At 40.9% G+C, this 18,327-nt stretch overlaps 1 protein-coding gene across 2 annotated transcripts in view; it reads left to right on the top strand.

Annotated features, from left to right (window-relative positions):
* Positions 1-18,327, top strand: part of osbpl10b (oxysterol binding protein-like 10b) — a 69,644-nt gene that overhangs the window by 24,985 nt on the left and 26,332 nt on the right. For both annotated transcript variants that reach the window (XM_035389419.1, XM_035389410.1), the window contains 2 exons: positions 7,182-7,401; positions 9,709-9,866. In XM_035389419.1, coding sequence (XP_035245310.1) covers positions 7,182-7,401; positions 9,709-9,866 — 378 coding nt within the window. The remainder of the gene's footprint in view (positions 1-7,181; positions 7,402-9,708; positions 9,867-18,327) is intronic.

Here is an 18,327-nt window from a genome sequence, read left to right as displayed (position 1 = left end):
ACAGTCCAGGCACAGGGAAAATAAGACAGTAGTTTCATGTTCTTTAAGGCTTCTGGGAAGAGATGCCCTTGACTTCATAACTGAGTCTTTCATCAGCAGTCATACACTATGTTTTTTTTCCAGTTGACCATGTGTTCACCTGTGGCATTATTTGTATAAAATGATGTGGAATGTATGCTTTTTCATATGTTGTATATATCTGAGGAATGTACCTGAATGATGATCCAGCTTGTTTTCAGGCAATATACCCCATATACTTATTGTTCTATCGGTCAATATTTAAAATAATTGATGAGGATTTGCTTGTTTTTCAGTATTTAATGGTTATTTGGGAAAGAAGAATGCTTTTTTCTAAAGGTTCAAGCTGAGAAAACTATGCCAAAATTACCGTGCAGTTGTTAACTAAATTAAGTCAAATACTTTTTCTTGTATCTCTTCAATCACAGAAAAATGCCTAAAATATGCATTTCTTTAAATTCTGGAAGTGGTTTGTTATTGTTATTGGGTTGTGGTGTGGGTGGCTAGAGTGGGCCTCCTCTGCTGGGTTTATTACTCTCACTCTGTGTGTTTGTAACTCAGTGGAGTAGAACAGTGGTTCCCAAACTCGGTCCTGGGGGACCCCTGTGTATGCTGGTTTTCATTCCAACCTCAACAGCAATCCCAGAATTTTAACAAACTGTTAATTTTTCTTAATGAGGTGCTTTTCATGTTTTAGAGCTGGAGTTCCAGAAAGGGCCAGTGTGGGTGCACACACCTGATACTACTAATCAATCACTAGAGTCATTGCTAAGCACCTTGATTAGTAGAATCAGTAGAACCCTTTCTGGATAAGACTGGTGACCCCAGCTCTAAAACATGAAAAGCACCTAATTAAGAAAAGTTAACAGCTTGTTAAAATTCTGGGATTGCTGTTGAGGTTGGAATGAAAACCAGCATACACAGGGGTCCCCCAGGACCGAGTTTGAGAACCACTGGAGTAGAATGAGGAATATTTGCCCCATGGAAGAAGGAATCAGGACTTGAGCAGGAGGGAGGTTGAGAAGTGGTGGGGGTGAAGGCACAATGGAGGAGTGGTTTTAAAAAAATGGTCCACCTGGGGGCTGGCCATGGACCAGTCTTCACATTCTATCCTGTCAGTGCAGTGAAATGGGTGGGAGTACTGGCTTTGATCCATCAGTGCCTGTATAAATGGAGCCAACACAGGTAACCAGAGATGATGTCACAGAACGGAAGATCAAAGTGGGACAGCATTGAAGATGAAATAGGACAGCAGGTCATGTGAGGTGGAGGCAGTGCAGAGGTTGAGTTGTTCTCTACAGAGCCAGCATAGGTTACCCCTCACAGCACTGAGCATGGAAAGCCAAAATCCTGTTAAATGATCTTTATAAGTGAAACCCAGGGATCCGAGGTGAGATTCCAGGATTTTCAGTGGATTACACACCTTACATGTGTAAAGATCTCCATCTCACAGTACCATACAAAGACTTTAACTTCATCTGTGAAATAAGAAGTAATTTATGTTCATAAATTATAATTTCTGGATGCATCATCAGTTGGGCCACCAGTTTGTGTCCCCTTTTTTCTTGCATGCCACTTCAGTCCTCCATCAGCTAGAGGTCGCAATAGCCTCTTTGTCAAACCGCTTCTCAAACAGTCATCCCATTTGCGTCACCTCAGTAATCTAAGTTGATGAAGCAGTTGCCACTAATTAAGCGCAGCCAATGATTTATATGAGTCACTTGCGTGTTAAATATCGTTTGATTACTTACTATCATGGACATGCTACAGTATTTTTAATTGTTGTACAGGGGCATGTTAGATATTGTTAGAAGTTATGGGAAATGACCAAATGAGAGCAGTTATACAACATTCAACTTGTGCAGGAAGGTTAAGTAAAAAAATACATTAATGATTCAACTAATTAACTATTCATGGTCAATCAAGACCTTACATAGGATCAGGGGTCTTAGTGCTGGGCTTAGTGCTGGGCCTGCTTTATGTGATGCCTTTTTTCTTTTTACTGCCGTGATACTAAATCCTGGTCCTGTAGAGCTACAGAGCCTGCTAGTTTTTTTCCCCTGTAAAATCAGTGACTGATTCAAACCTAAAAAACCAGGTGACCTGAATTAACTGTAATCAGCTGCTTTAACTGATCATTTGCTGCGCTACTCAAGTGCTGAGTAACAATGAAAGACAACGGACCATGCGGCTCTCCAGGACCAGGAGTGAGGACCACTACCTCAAAGACAATCTTCTCACAGCATTTAAACTTCAATCCATGTTCACTTTCCTTCCTGACTCTCCCCATATTAGATCAACTAATTGTTTTTTTTATTTATTTATAAATGTCTTAATTAGAAACTCGGTCATATGATTAGTTACTTGACTATGTTGTTGAAGTGCCTATCAGAAGCCCCTTGAGGATAACCATAGAAATACAAGTTTAGATCCCTGCAGGTCACATGGTGGAGACAAACTGGTGATGTTAATCATCATTCAGTATGTTCAGAGAAGATGAAACACCATGGCTCTATCATATATATGCAGCCCAAGCAGTGGGCTGCCTTTGTAACCGCTGCCATTTCGGTTAGGGCAAAGGGGTTAAAGCTGCTTTGCCAGTGCCTCTTGAATACCCTTTCTTTCCACAAATCCTGGAAACTGACACTTTCCCTTTCTGGCTGGCAGAGATAAGTGTTGGTATTTTAAATGAGCAAAAATAATGCACACACACACTCAAACACATCTTTCACATCTTTCATGGGTATCTTTCGCAGTTCAGCGATATTTGGCAGTCCTCTTGAAAGTGAGATCCAACTGTATTTTTTAAACATGGAAATGGCTCTATGACATTTTCTTGGCAGCTTTTTCGAAAGATCATACTGAGCTATACTTTTAAATGACTCGTACTATTTCATGTGTGAATATATGCAGTTCTCTTTGTGTCCACCATATTTTTCAGAACCTGAGGGCAATCAGTCTACTGATTTGTATCACACTGTAGTTTCAGTCGGCTTATTAAACCTCTCTTGTTTCTGTACTGTGGAAACTAACTTTGGGGCAGTGACTCATCTAATAAATTATGTTTCTTCATTTGAAGAAATCAGGGCTGTCAAAATATGTAATTTCAGAAAATCAAGATTGTGATGCATATTTGATCTTCCGACAGCCCGAGAAGAAACCCTTCCTCTAGTGCAGAAAGTTCTTTTTTTTAACATGCCAATATCTATTTCTTCAGTGCAGGGTACAGCTGCACTAAAGAGCTAAGTCAGTTTCCGAAAGACAGACTTACATCCTACTCTAACGGAGAATGGAGTGTTGGAGCACGAGCGGGAGAGGGAGGGACAGGGAGAGAGGGACAGAGCAATAATGAGTGAAAATGAAAGAAAAAGCAAGACCACAGGGAATTGGAGTGAGAGTTTAAGGAGAGAATACGTTTTTGCTATGAGCACTCTTTCCTGTGTTACCTTAGCTGAGTCCTCAGCAGCATAAAATGGAAGAGGTGTCATTCTGTGCCAACAGGGTCATACACCAGTGAAGCATCTTACACCTTCATTGCCTCTCCAGCCTAACACTGGGAATCGCCTTCAATTACCACCCACTAGGGGTTACATCTGGAACAGTTCTGCTATATGGGTGCGAGCCTGTGAATGAAAGCTAATATGTTATCTCTTCATTTATATATCAATTATATATTCTTTTCATTAAATTTGGAATAGTTGGTCATATCGGAAGGCCTTTCCAATGGTGTCTTGTGCCCTCTTAATTGTGAAATTGTGACTTCATTTCACCCTTTCACTACTCATCTCTCTCTCTCCTCTCAGTGAGCCAGTGCTTTGAATGTTTACCTCTAATGTCACTTTCATTACAGAAATCCCCAGACAGCTCTGACCAGGCAAACCAAATCAATGAATCAGGCAGATAGATTTTGGTGGTCAGCGTGGTTTAACCATAGAGAATCAGAAAACTTCAACTTTAGAAATAATGAAAATGAATAATGCATCGGATGCTGTACCCTCTTGAAAGTCAGCCGCAACAATGACGGGCACACGTACTGCAGGAAGGGGGAGCATTTCTAATGAGAGAGTTCCAATGTCTGGCCGGCAGGGGCCTGTGTGTAAAGTGTATGTAAATTAGACAGCCTGTGTGTCACTCATGGGTATCCTAGCATCCCTGTGAGACTGATTGGCATAAAGGCAAAGGGCAGTGGTCATACACGGCCAGAGAGGGAGGAGTAGGGAAGAAGGAAAAGTAAGAGACCGAAGAGGGGGAGAGAGGGACAGAAATATATGTTTGAGACACTAGTCTGTCTGGTTGATTGGGGTCCCACTAATGTAGCTTCACCAAATCTGATCAGTGATGACTGTTTTTAAGCAAGCTCCTTATGATGTCTGAACCAATGATGATGAATGAGTCAATTTTGTCATTTTGAAAGGGGGAAATGTGTCTTCCCTATCCCATAATGATCTAGTCCCTGGAATCCTGGGCTGTCACAGGTGTGTACATTACTGGTATTCACCCTGAGCACAGGTGTGTACATTACTGGTAATCACCTTGAGCACAGGTGTGTATATTACTGATATTGACCATGAGCACAGGTGTGTACATTACTGATATTCACCCCGAGCACAGGTGTGTACTGTACATTAAATGAGTTTCAGCTCTAGCCATTTCGGTTACTTATATTAATTAGCAATATTCAAGCCTGGTAATATTCATCATGTGGTTTCTTCCTAAAAGTGTTGATGCAGTGCTGTGCCCAACGCACAGAATTTGAATCCATAGCCCAGTTCAGATTGCTGGCCTGTCTGTGTTAGGAAGTAATCTCCTGTGAACAGTGTCATTTCACAGTTGCCTGTAGCCGGTGAAACTGGATACATTTACTGTGTGGCGTGTAATATGTAGCACACACGGGAGAAAGGGCAGACTGATACGGTTTCCCAACAGCTTCCTCTCTCCCGTCTGTTATTCTAATGCTTCACGATTACCTTCATTTGAGATTTTTATTTAGCCTGGATGAGTAAGTATGACGTGGGAGATGTAACATTTCAAACAGAAGTGTTACATTACAGCAGGTGGAGGTGGTGCTAGGGGAAAATGTGGTTATCAGGGAGCTTTATCAGTCCCTTTAAGCAGAAGTGATTTGTCTTCTCAAAGCCCTCAGACGCTCTCTTTGTGGTGGCTTATGAGACCTGCTTTGCTTCTCTGAGTCTGCATCACTGGCTGAGTCACAAAGCAGAGCCACAGAGTTTCAGCACTGTGAAAGAGTCTTCTCTTTCCAAACTTTCTTTTATCATAGTTATATATGGGAACTTATTTTGACAATTACCATGGTAGGAAGTGCCCCCCCAAAGAATAAAAAAATGAAAGAAAAATAAATAGACAAGCACTTTTCTGTGTGTTCCTTATGGGTATGTTTAAATATATACAGGGCTCTGTTTGTGTTTGGGATATATCTGTCGCAGAAGGAGTGATGTCAGAGTCGGGCCCACAGATGCTGAAATATCGCTCTGTACAGTCTGTGTCAGTCCGCTGGTTTATTATTGTTCTGTATAGTCTGAGTTGGTGCTCTGATTCATTGTCCTGACCTACGGAGCCAGAAATTTTACTCATTATCAGCACTTAGCTGGATGTTTTTGCCATGCAATTTATATTAGGTGCCTTTCTTAACCATATAAAGACACTGTCATGTCTGGGAATAAAATCTCTCTCACAAAGGCAGATCTTTACACTACTTTGCCACAGCCTCGCATTAAATCAAATTAAGCAAAGTTCATAATTATTTATATTCCTGACATTAAATACTTCAAGAACTGAGTGTGAGTCTTTTGGCCGTTTTTCAAGTGGCCATTATGGCTCTGTGTGCATGCGTGTGTGCATGCGCGCATTACACGTGTGTGTCATGATGGTTAACCTCCCCTCCTTGAGAGAGTGGATATGTCATGCAGTGCTGAACCTGTGCATCACAGCTGTAGACCTATTTAGATGCTGGAAATGTAAGGAGATCATGCAAGGAGTCTTTCTTTTTGCCTTGAAGTAAAATAGCGTGTATAAAAGGTGTGAATTGAAATTGATTTCCTCCTGGACAGCCAGGAAAGCTCTGGGGTCATAGAAATCTCAGCCTCTTGATGGTGCCAGAATTTCACTGACATTCTGAAGATGAGACTATTTAATTCCGCTTCATTTCGTGGCAGTTCAGACTTGAGGGTGCTGCTGGTGGACAGGTGTGAAAAGGCTGTGCTGAAAGGATGCTGCCTTCGCTGGCCGTGTGCTGATTCTCAGGAGGGCCTGCTGGTAGTGCTTCTTTAGCAGAATTTAGCCGTATTGGTTTTATTCCTCTTCCTCAGGGGAGGCACGTCGGCGCTTCAGTACAATATGGAGGTGTCCGGCTATTCATTACATCCTAATCCTTAATGGCCTGATTTAGTGGATGTGTCTTTTCCTCAGCTCCTGAGCAGCTGGAGTTTCCTACAGGGACCCATAAAAGCAGATTTGATCGCAGTCCTTCAGTCCTTAAGCTTGTGCACCACTTTGACCCTTGATTGATCCAAAGCTAAACTACATTAAGCTAAATTAGCACCAATGATTTTACTTTGGTCGAGCAGCCGATTCTTTGGCTTTTCCTGCTCTTAATGGAGTTTGAGTTATAATCCTCACCAGCATTAGCCCTGTAGTGTTATTATAAATATGATTACTAAGATTTTCTCATAGAGAATGAGGTCGTTACACCCACAATGCCACGAGGGTGTGGGTGAGACAAGGCAGTAACTCACTGTTCCTTTCTGTGATCACTAGATGTGTCTGTGAGTGAGTGATTTTTGTGTCAATGTAATGTTAAGGTGTGTTTGTATGTCTGAGTATTTATGGGTGTAATACACTATTTGGTTCTGTAAGTGGTTAGTTAGATATCTGTTTGTTGGGGGAGTAGATATCTATTTGTTGGGGGAGTGATTATTTGAATGAATGTTTTGATTGCATAATGTTTGAGAGAGCATTATGGGTAATTATGTAGGTTAATGGCTGGGTGCAAGATAATGTATATGATGTTGTGTATACAGTATGTTTTGTGATTGAGTGATTACGTGTGAGTGTAGTTTGTCTGGTGTTAGTGTGTGTGATGATGTGTGTGTGTAAAAATAGCCCAGTGTGAATGACCCAGGCCCTACCCTGTTGTGTTCGCGCAGGTCATATCACAGGCTGAGGGTCAGCAGAAGACGCTGGTCCACTCCATAGAGTCTCTGCCCACCCGCGGGCCGCTGTCCTCTCTGGACCAGGACCTGCTGCTGCTCAAAGCCACCTCCGCCGCCACCCTCAGCTGCTTGGGAGAATGTCTCAACATCCTACAGCAGAACGTGGGGCAGGTTACGCAGCACAGCCACGCCCATGGGCGCAGCCTGGTCTCTGGTGAGTCCTGCAACATATTTATTATTACACTAAATAGAGGGGAAGGTGCCGCATTTGGTTAAATAACCACTGGCTGGTGGCACCAGAGGGTGTCACACAATTGCCGAATGAATTGGCCAAAGTATTGGAGGGTTCAGTTTGTTAGGGGTCCGAGTTTCATTGCACTGTGAGCCCCCCACTGGTAGATTGGCCACCTGTGGACTGTATGCTTCTTCCAGCTTCAAACTATGCAAGCTTGGCTCTTGTCTGCAGTAGCAGGATGGTGATAACACACGTCTTTACTCTCGATTATTCTCACTTATTCCTGGTATGTACCATTCTTTTCAAAGGCAAGTGAAAACTAAATAAATTGAATTGTTGAAATGAAGGCTTGTATTACACTGTCCACCAGCAGCATCCTCTGTCACATATGAATTAATGGCATGTTGTGCAGGTTTACAGCCCACTGTATCAAAAAGCCCTCCACAATGTTTGATGTGTGTGTGATATCAGACAACAGGAACACCTATTTATCATACATATATATTGTTAATTTAGAGAGCTGCAAACTTTACTGAGGAAAGGCAAGTTTGCCATAAATGATGTCTCTCTGTGATTCGAACCTGTATAATTCTGGTTGTACTTCCTGAGTTTATGAAAAGGGTGTTGTTAGGCATTGGGTGGGGAGGGAGGACATTGGACAGTGGGAGTGATGTGAGCCAGAGCTGTGTTATTAAAGCATTCTGTCAAAGTAAGATGCATTGTGGGCTCTGTTCTTGCCTATCGGAGGGAGACATGCTGTGTGAATTAACTTTAACAAGATTCAGGTCACCTTCATTCACATAGATTCACACACACGCATGTACACACACCCACACTGACACACTGATTCACAGTGTGGATTTTTCTGAAACTTCACCAAAAACATCATATACAGGGAGAAGGTGTAGTGTATCTTGAATTGGTATAATTGGATTCAAGTTTGGAGTCTAACGTGAAGAATATTGCATTTCTGTTCCCAAGAAAATTTCCCAAATGGGTAAGACTTAGTTTCATTTTATACACTTACTAGCAGGACATTTTTCATACTTTAATTTTCCCTTGTTTTCATGGGATATATTTATAGTGTGTGAGTGCATCTCTTTTGGGTTAAAGTCAGGACTAGGCCACTCCAAAACTTTTATTTAGTTTCTTCTCGGTCATTGAGATTCTTCCTTTTGTGTTTGGATCATTCCTTTTGTGTTTTGGATCATAAACCACACTATCACCACCATGTTTGACTATTGATATCATGTTCTTACTATGAAATGCTGTATTAGCTTTAAGCCATACATAGTGGGGACTGTGTCATCAAAATGTTCCACTTTTGACTCATCTGTCCACAGAACTGTATCCCAAAAGGCCAGGGGATTATCCAGATGTTTCTTGCAAATGTGACATGAGCATTGATGCTTCTCTTGGTTAGCGGTGGATTTTGCCTTGCTATTCTCCCACTGACCTGAGCTGAGGTTAGAGAGGCCTGCAGTTATTTGAATGTTCTTTTAGAATATTTTGTGACTTCCTGGATGAGTTGTCACTGTGCCCTTGGAGTCATTTTGGCAGGCCGGCCAATCTTGGGAAGATGCACCTCTGTTCAAAGTGCTCTTCATTCGGAGATAATGGCTCTCACTGTGGTTTCAGTGGAGTCCCAGAGCCTTAGAAATGGCTTTGTAACCCTTTTCAGACTTATATATTTCAGCAACCTTTTTCTTGTCTGTTCTGGGATCCTTTGATTGTGGCATAGTGTGCTTGTAGAAACTTTGTAGTGACTACTTCACTCTGATGGTAAGGTTCAATGTGAGTGAGATTTATATTCAATAGGGTTGGCTGCCTGGCTGTGTTCAATCAGCTCAATCTAATTATCAGTTAAATGGTTAATTCGTTAATTAATTAATTAATTGATTGATTAACTAAGGGGGCAATTACTTTTTCACATGGGTGATGTGGGTTTTTGATACCCTTTTCCATTAAATAAATTAAATAAAACATTTATCATCTGTTTTATGTTTACTCAGTTTCCCTTTGTCTGATATTACATGTTGTCTAAAGATCTGAAACCACAAATATGCAATAATAGAGGAAATCTGGAATGGGGCAAATACTTTTTCACAGCACTGTATGTAACTTGCTTAAACATACAGTGCCAGTGACCAGCTTTCTATTCAAACCTGTAACCTGCATTCAGGATGTTAAACAGGCGTTTGGTTAGATAGCTGTTTGTTCACTGGACCTGTGGGGCCCTGCAGGTGACTGTCGGTGTTGAATCTGACCCTGCGTTGTATGTTTCAGATGCTGTCCCTGGCTGGCCTGTGCCCACGTCTCCCTCTGCAGAGCAGCTGAACAACGGGGGGCCGAGCCCCTCCATGCCCCAGGCTGGCACCAGCGTGTCCCTTTCATCTGAGCCCTCCCCGGCCCTGAGAGACAAGGACCTGACCCCCAGCACTGATGTAAGCTTATTTCCTGTTATTCAGTCTGGAGAGTGACAACAGCTCTGCTCTGGTGAACTTATCCACCCAGAGTCTTCTTGCAGTTAAATCAGTGCAATCTTGAATATGCCTTTCATTTTCTGTCATCATCTATGAGACTTATCACTTCCTGTTTCAACAGTGGAGGATTATGGGGAGGATAATTCTTATATAATGTAATAATGATAACATTATATATGCTGTTTGTTTGTCTTCAGTAGGGCTTTCAGGGACCCGAGCTCAGCATGAACTGCGATGGCTCATTATAGGCATTAGTACAAGTGGCTTATGGCTCCTTATTGTTACTTGCTGGGGGTGTGCTGTAATGCAGCGCACACAGCCCAGGCACTAAACTGCCTGCTTAGGAGGAGCATCTTTTTAAACATCCCTGAAGGCTCATACCAGCTTCCCATCAGTATCAAGATTAATGTAACCCCTAAAACATGCACGATATTTTAATTGCAGGTAGAAATTGTTTATGTAATACTTGTTTTTAATCTGTTTCTAATCAGGATATTATGGTTGGACTTTTAAAGGCCTGATTAAGAAATGTGCCTGTAAATTAATTCATTTGCTCTTCTATTTGTGCACCTGTTTGAGGAGTGCCTTGAATTTGAATGTGATTCACACCAGGGAGGTTTTATTTATGGAAACGGAATGATTGTCCTTGACGGATCAGATGACTGTATGTTATTTATCTTGTGATCATTTTATGCATGTGTACTATAGCATTGCGTAAAGAGCCGGTATGCTTTGACTTGGTAATGTCCCCTGGCAGCCCCAAGATCTGTTATTGTACCTGGTATCCAGCAATTGTGATGGTACCATGTGGTACCTAAAAAATAAATAGTAAATGACCACTTACTCCAGTGAAGTGGTTCTCAAACACTTTATGTTTGTGTTTCCCTTGTCTTGCCCAGAGGACATTGTGATTAGGAGGGTGTTTTGGGATGTGAAACAGAGGGGTTTACAGTGTTACTAGGCTCCATATTTCACTCTCAGTACTCTCACTGTATTGTCTGTGCCAGGCAGCCTGGCCACCGTCTCTGTTGGTTGGAAAATACTATTTAAGGTCACTCAAGCCGGTGGAGATAGTGTTAGATTTAAACTGAGTGAGGGTTCATTTATTGATTGATTACATTGATTGATGCAGCCATGCAGCAGTGCTTTAAAAGACGAGTGTTTCAGGACAGACTTGTCTACAGACAGGAAATGTCTCTCAGTTCAGGGGTTTTAGACTTGAGGTGTGCGCTCTGTGTGCCACACGGCTTAGTAAATATGCTGTTTATAGACATGAGGAGATGTATCTCATTACATTTACATTACATTTATTTGGCAGATGCTTTTATCCAAAGCGATGTAATGTAATGTAATGTACAAAAGTGCATTTCATGGTCATAGACAACTGCTAAACACAGGTTCAGTAAGGTACAATACTTATTTTGTACAGCTAATTCTAGCCAAGAACACAGTTTAGTTCACACAGTGAACACTATTCAGACCTAACCTCTGCAAAGCCAACTAGGCAGAAGAATAAGCTACAGTATTAGGACAAATACAAATTACCAAAAAGTGCTGGGATGGGGCAACATGTAACAAGTGTCATGAAAAAAGGGGGGGGGGATTTAGAGTGAAATATACAGCGTGGTGGTGGTTAGTCTAGGTTAGTCTGGTTAGTCTCCAGATCATTCTATTCTTTGACAAACCTGAAACTATTACTTATTGTGAACACAAAAGCAACTGGAAGTCTTAGCACACATTTGTACATCCTGTCCATTCAGGTCATGTATATATTTCACATTTCACTCATCTTTGCCTGTCATCTCTCTCTGCTCTGTAGCATGTTGTCTGTGCTGCTGTGTCACACTCAAGCCCTGTAGCATGTTAAACCTGTTTCCATGACACATATATTTACACACCCAATTATTCTCACATTTACACACATACTAGTGTTGTTTTCACACGTACTTACACACGCGAGTAAAAAAGTTGCAAGGTTATGCACTGTAATAACAAGCTAGTGTGTTTTCACGCATTGAACATGTAATGCCAGCACTAGTATCATTTCACATTTACACATAATCAAGCAGCAGTATTTCTGACAAAAGAGTTTCCTGCAGCTCTATGATTTACCAGCAGGGAATCGAACCTGGGACCAAATGCAGGTATGTGCCAAGTCTTTCTATGGAGCACATTTCCCTGTTCCCTGCTGTGGCATTGAGGAGGAATGAATAGAGCGATGAGGACAAATACGATCGGGAGGCTGAGTCATCGACTGACGACGTCTCACACAGATTTAGCACTGCTGTGAATGCAGTCTGTATGTACTAACACCGCCTATACAGTATGTGCAGTCACTAGAGATGCCTGGCTTGTCACCAGACAGGCTGTGGGGATGTGATTTTTCTGTCACAGTCTTTTTTTTTCATTTCTCTCCTTTTTTTGAATTTTCTTTTTCTCAGAGTAGAAACCAAAAATAAATAGTCTAATTGGATGGGTTTTTGTTGAGCTCTCTGGCTCTGTAGTAGCCGTGCAACGCAGCATAGGATTGAGAGTGAGTCATGGTTGCATTTCGGAAACTTCAGGAATGAAAACTTTCTATAGTATGTGTTCTCCTTCCTCCACTCCAGTTTGATTTTCGGAGTGTGGCCCACATCGGAACCCCGCGGTGTCAGTGTGGTGCGACGCTGTGGGGGCTCATTCAAGTTTTGGTCGAAGACTACTTATTAAAGTCCTGCCTGTGCCCAAGCTGGGAGAACCAGAGGGTTTTAACCTCAGTAGAACACGGCAACAGAATTAGGAGAAGATTAAAGTTATTGTTCACGGCTACCAATATAGATTTAGGTTCTTAATTGACCAATATAGGTCAATTAAGGTTCTATGGTAGTAAAAGGTTAGAGAGACTGATCAGATCTCAGTGTTCCTGCTGCAATCTCAGTACTCCTGGTTCCAGAGGAAAAAGTAATGTTGTGCTGTTCACTCTTTGGTACTATAGGAAAAAATGGAATTGTTCTCGAATTTCACAGAAGAGGTGAATCTCTTGGTATATGGAAGCTGACTGAATGCTTAGAGGACATGTCCTTGGGATTTGCTGTGGGCTTGGTAAAAAAAGTAAAAACACGTTCATAATCTGGAAGACAGTGGCTTCCTCAGAGACAAAGTGAAGTTTGCATTCGGTGTAGCTAATGAAGCAGACAAGGTTTATGAATGAAGCCAAGAAATCTGTGTGGTACATCAGTTTTATGGACAAACTCAGACTGCGCCTTCTCCAGCAAGGCCCATGAACTTACTCTCACTGAGCACAGCCTGATGTTTGCAGACAGAGAAATTACAATATTGAATTATTGATTATTTCCTCAGTTGAATATGCAGGAGTATTTTTTTTTTCTTAAAAAAAAAAGCCCCTACCCAAAGGCTTTAGTGAGCATAAACTGTACAATACTCTGTTTTCTCAGGAAGGTATCACCATGTGGCACAATGTAGCTGACTTCAGGTTAGTGTTTGGGGGGCATTGTATATGGTTTTCAGTGTAGCTATGATCTACATTTACACAATCAAAACTTGCCCAAATCACAGGGTTACTGGGCAAGGGCTGTTTATATACTTGGTTTTCAATAGATTTTCTTTACTATTCGTGTTTCAGTTTTATTAAGTACTGTATAAGCATTCTTTGTTTATGGTTTCATTTTTAGTCTGTCTGAATAAAAAATACATTAACTGGGATAGAGGTATGACAAAATTATGTTACTACGTACTGTATATTTAAAATTTCTGTTGTGAAATGACATTTGATTTGTTATTGGAGTGCAGTCTAGATGTATTTTAAATCCTTCAAGATGGAGGTATGTTTTGTTGATATACTTAGAGAATAAATTCTCTTGGCTTCTTTTTTTGAAATTATATTTAATTTAAGGAAAATATTGTTTTTATACAGCAACTCTGTCCCTGTCCCCTACTGAGTATAAAAAGCTTTTTACTTGCCAAGGCTCATGCACAAAATTTGCCCGTTATGAGAGTCTGACTAGAAGACTGTTATTTTTCCCTGCTGTGCTATTGTCTGCAGTGAGAGATGATAAATTGCATAATATTGTAATTGGGAATGGACTAATTACATCGAATCAGTCTACTCTTATAATTACCTCTACACTGCCCATTTAATGTCTCTATTTTTGTAAAGAAGTTTTTTGTTTTTTGCCAGTATCCCTGATTGCTTCTCTTCAGCCAATTTTGTGACTTGGATTTTAGGAATGGCACAGTGGTTCACATTCATTCACTTTTTTTGGCTGCTTTTATTGAACCTGATTTTTGTAGCGTTATTAGCATTTGAATTGTTCTGGCAATGTGGGGATGTTTCCTTAATGATGGCAGTGATTCAGTTAAGTTGCACCGGAGGACCTATTTTCTGAAGCTTGAGGCAGTATTGTGTTTGTTCTGTATCGCCGGTTCAGCTCTCTTCTATTTTGCAGTGGGAGAAACTGCTGTGGGGATTTCTTTTGTCTTTTTCTGCAACACATGTTCAAATTTGATTGAATTAAGTTAAGACTGTGACCTAACTGTAATTGAATTTTCACATTTACCATATTGAGAAACAAACTAAAATAAACAATTGCATTAATTCAGTATAATGCTTGCTATGGTGTGTGCTGTTTTGAGTTCTGGTACCAGTTCTTCAGCACCCATGAACACTGCAGAACTGCAGCTTTAGGAATATTTATTATAATCTAATATAGCTCATATATTCAGTGCTGACAGTGCATGTATGTATTGACCTGATGGCTGTACTGTTAAAAAATAAAATCACACACCCTCTTGTAGATCTAAACAGTGCTATAGCTATCGCTGCATAATTATGTACACTGGACACAAGGACTCACAGTTTCTAGTGATAACTCCAGGTAGTCTGCAGGGGCTGTTCAATGCTGATCTTGGATAGCTGCAATGCCAGTTAGGATATTAAATTCTGGTCCTAGAGGGCCGTAGTATCTTCTGGTATACACAGCACATTTTATAGTGCTGAGGTGCCTTTTGGGATTCTCAATCCATCCTGTAGGGCTTCACTGCCTGCTGGGATAGTCAGTCCTGCTTCTAGAGGGCTGCACTGTCTACAGTTTTAGTGGGGATTTGACTCAAGGCAACATCACCCTATCTTGAACCAATTTTTGAAAAATTCTTCACATTTTTCAATGAGAGTTGGGAAGGCTCTGTAAACGTAACATTGATGGTACAAGCTGTTCTGTAGCTACCTGAAGTGTATTTTATTTATACCCAAAAACCACCGAATGTCATTGAAAAGCTGGCACATTGTCAGAAATTACAATATCCTTCAGCACATACAAAGCCTTCGATCATAAGCATGCATTAAAACTCAAAATATATGTAACTAACTAAATTATGTGTAACTCTGTGAACTGTCCCTTAAATAGGCAGTGTGTGTCAATTGGTATAAATCAGGTACAGCATGTACTATGCCTATATCTTTCTCCAAAGGATAATGCTATTGTGGTTTGTGTAGCCTTTTTTCAGGCATGCCTTTTTATTTTATTTATTTTGTAACAATACCCAGTAGTAGATTTGTCTGAATAAGAGGATCCTTCAGTTAAGTAGTGCATTAGGGTGGTAATGACTTTATTGTTACCATGGATACTTCTTCCTACTGGCTGACCTACACTACTTCCAGAAGAATCCTGGTTTTAGGAGGAGACCTCAGCATGCCAGAGTCGTGTGGTCATGGATGCGGTGGTTTCTGTATTTGTGGTTTGTGCAATGTGCCTATAAACCATGAGAGGGCACCATAAATCAGAAAAACTAGGACTGGTGACGTACGGTACAAAGAACATTGCCTGCAAGTTTGAGAGTGAGACTGTGTCTCATGGGTCAAGTTCTTTATTAAATCAGGAATTTCATGACTAGACACCCTTTTCTCCGGTGCTGAATGAATCATAGATTAAACACTCTCCTAAATACAATGGCACCTGGTTGTTAGCATATTGAATGTATAATTGGACATAATTGGCCTTGCGTAATTGGACATAATTGTGTGAAAATATCCTAAGTATGTGATATTTGTTTATGCTAATATGCCATCTCTTTACAATGGAATCAATGGCAAAAGGTTTGGGATTTGACAATTCTATGCAAATACCCAAATTATGCAATAATTAATTTTGCTTGTCTGTGCAGATTTAACTAAGAAATAAAATTCTGTTTACACCAGTGACAAAAAGGATGGTGCAAGGATTCTTTGAGTGAATGTATGAAAAATCATTTAAATACAGTAAGCTGGCATTGTATGGAAACGTTAAGTTAAACACGTAATTCATATTGTACATAAGTTTTGCAAGTTTTCAGCGACAAATGTGAAATGCATTTCAAGGCATACTGCAATTCAAAATTTTGTTGCATATATTTTCTTGTCCAGTCACTCAACCCATTCACAGAAGGTCATGTTCAGAAGTTGAGGAAGGGGCTAAATAATTGGTTTCGTTCCTTCTGTGTGTGAATACTATACTTTGATGGGCCACAGTACATCACCATCAGATCAAGAGAAATACAGCTGTAGGAACGGTTGCCTTTGTAAGCTTGACTGAAAAAAGAATAACTAATTAAAGTAAAAGGCTTATATAATACAGCCCTGTCTGAGCCGTACTCTCCAGATGTTTGCTGTGGGATCATTCATGTGGAACCCGATTTAGGACAAGGAGCTAGCTCCTCCCTCTGGATTTTTATGAGGTGCATAAACACAGAGCTGCGATTCTCCTGCCTGTTGGGAAAATCAGATAAAGCCTTCAGGCTGTGCTTGACTTATTTTTATTTTTCCTCTGTGTGGATACCTTCAGTTCAGTCTACAGTTGATTCATGAATGAAGCTTTTGTATCCACAGCAGATTTACAGATGCTAACCCTGCTGAAACTTCCGGCTAAAGCCAGCTGGGATTCTAAGATGGTTTAAGATCTTTTAAGCTGCATTTTCGACACTTCTAGCTGGTCATAGCTTTTCTGTGGCTGGTCAACGCTGGAAAAAGATGGTTAAAGCTGGTTAAGCTGGTAAAGTAAGCTGGTGGTCCATTGTTTGACTAGCTAGTTATATAGACGGATCAGCTGGTGAATAGCTGGTCGGCCAGATAAAAATGTTGAAAACACAGTTTAAACCAGCATGATCACTCTAGGCTAGGTTTCAGCAGAGAAGGGCTCAGATACTACATGATTCTCCTCAGATACTTCATATGTCCTTAGTTACAGTTGGTTTTGGTCAGATTCAAGCAAGGAGTGTGTGTGAAGGATGTGGGTTTGTAACAGTAGTGTTAGGGATTCGTACAAGTGAGAGAAAGCACCAACAATGTCTGGGGAGTGGGGTTGCAGTGTGCCAGTTTCTGACATTAGTGTGGGCCACACTAATGAATGACGTTTAGTGTTACCTGTCTATGACTGATGATAAATGAAAAGGCCTTGAGGCTTGTCATGGTCCCATATCTCTGGAGCGGACTGCTGAACTCATTGTGGAACTGTATCTTAGGATGGGGAACATTTCATGCACCTTGCTCATTCCATGCACCTTCTTGTGACATCATTGGTGTGGGTGGGTGGGTCCTCAGCCAGTGACTCATTGGTGTGGGCCGGCCTGTAGGTTTGGTGACTGGGGCTTCTGACATTATGCTGAACCTTTTTCAGCCCAAAAAAGACTAGTGTGTCAGCTGTGTAGCAACTCTCTTATCACCAGCTCTATACCTCCACCCTCACCCACCCCCAAGTCTACCAGCTTCTACATTTCTATTTTGTATTTAATAGTTCCACTGTTAATATGGGCTTTGTGTTTTTTAAAGCAATCTTAATTTTCTAGCTAATATGCATTTATCATTCTGAATATAATATATCATAATTATATTTTTTAATATAACATACCATTAGATTACAGATTATTTTTATCAGGCTGACAGCTTGGCTCATTAATAATATTTGTGATTATCATCTTCTTTGTTGTGATCATCAGCTGTGATGTTTTAATCAGCAGTCTTGGGAATTCTGCGTGATCAGAATCTACATCCTCTTGAAACTACAAGTAGTCATTGAGTGTACTTGATCCTTTGTTCCCCTCCTCTCTACTCAGCTGTAATATTTCAGGAGAGAGAGCAGTATTGTGGAGCAGGGGTTAGAGTGTGGGACTGAGCCTAAAGGATGGCTGTTTGTGACACCTTATTTTAATCCCTTGCTCTGTCCAGCTGTACAGAATGTTCTGGATTCTCAGCGCTGTGCGTCATTTTGGTTGGCATTTCATAGTCTGATAAAAAGGGGATGAATATGGAATCTAAACACCACCCTTAATCCTGCAGCATCTGAGCCAGAGCCATGCGTGCACACACACACACCCACACACACGCAGATATATGCATGCATTGCATACACAAGTGCTCACATGCATTGCCCTTCAGTTGGCGAGTAGATAGACT

Source organism: Anguilla anguilla, chromosome 1 (genome assembly GCF_013347855.1).
Source record: "Anguilla anguilla isolate fAngAng1 chromosome 1, fAngAng1.pri, whole genome shotgun sequence".
Lineage (NCBI taxonomy): Eukaryota > Metazoa > Chordata > Actinopteri > Anguilliformes > Anguillidae > Anguilla > Anguilla anguilla.
The sequence above is the reverse complement of the archived record's forward strand: the minus strand, read 5'-3'. Positions and strand labels throughout refer to the sequence as shown.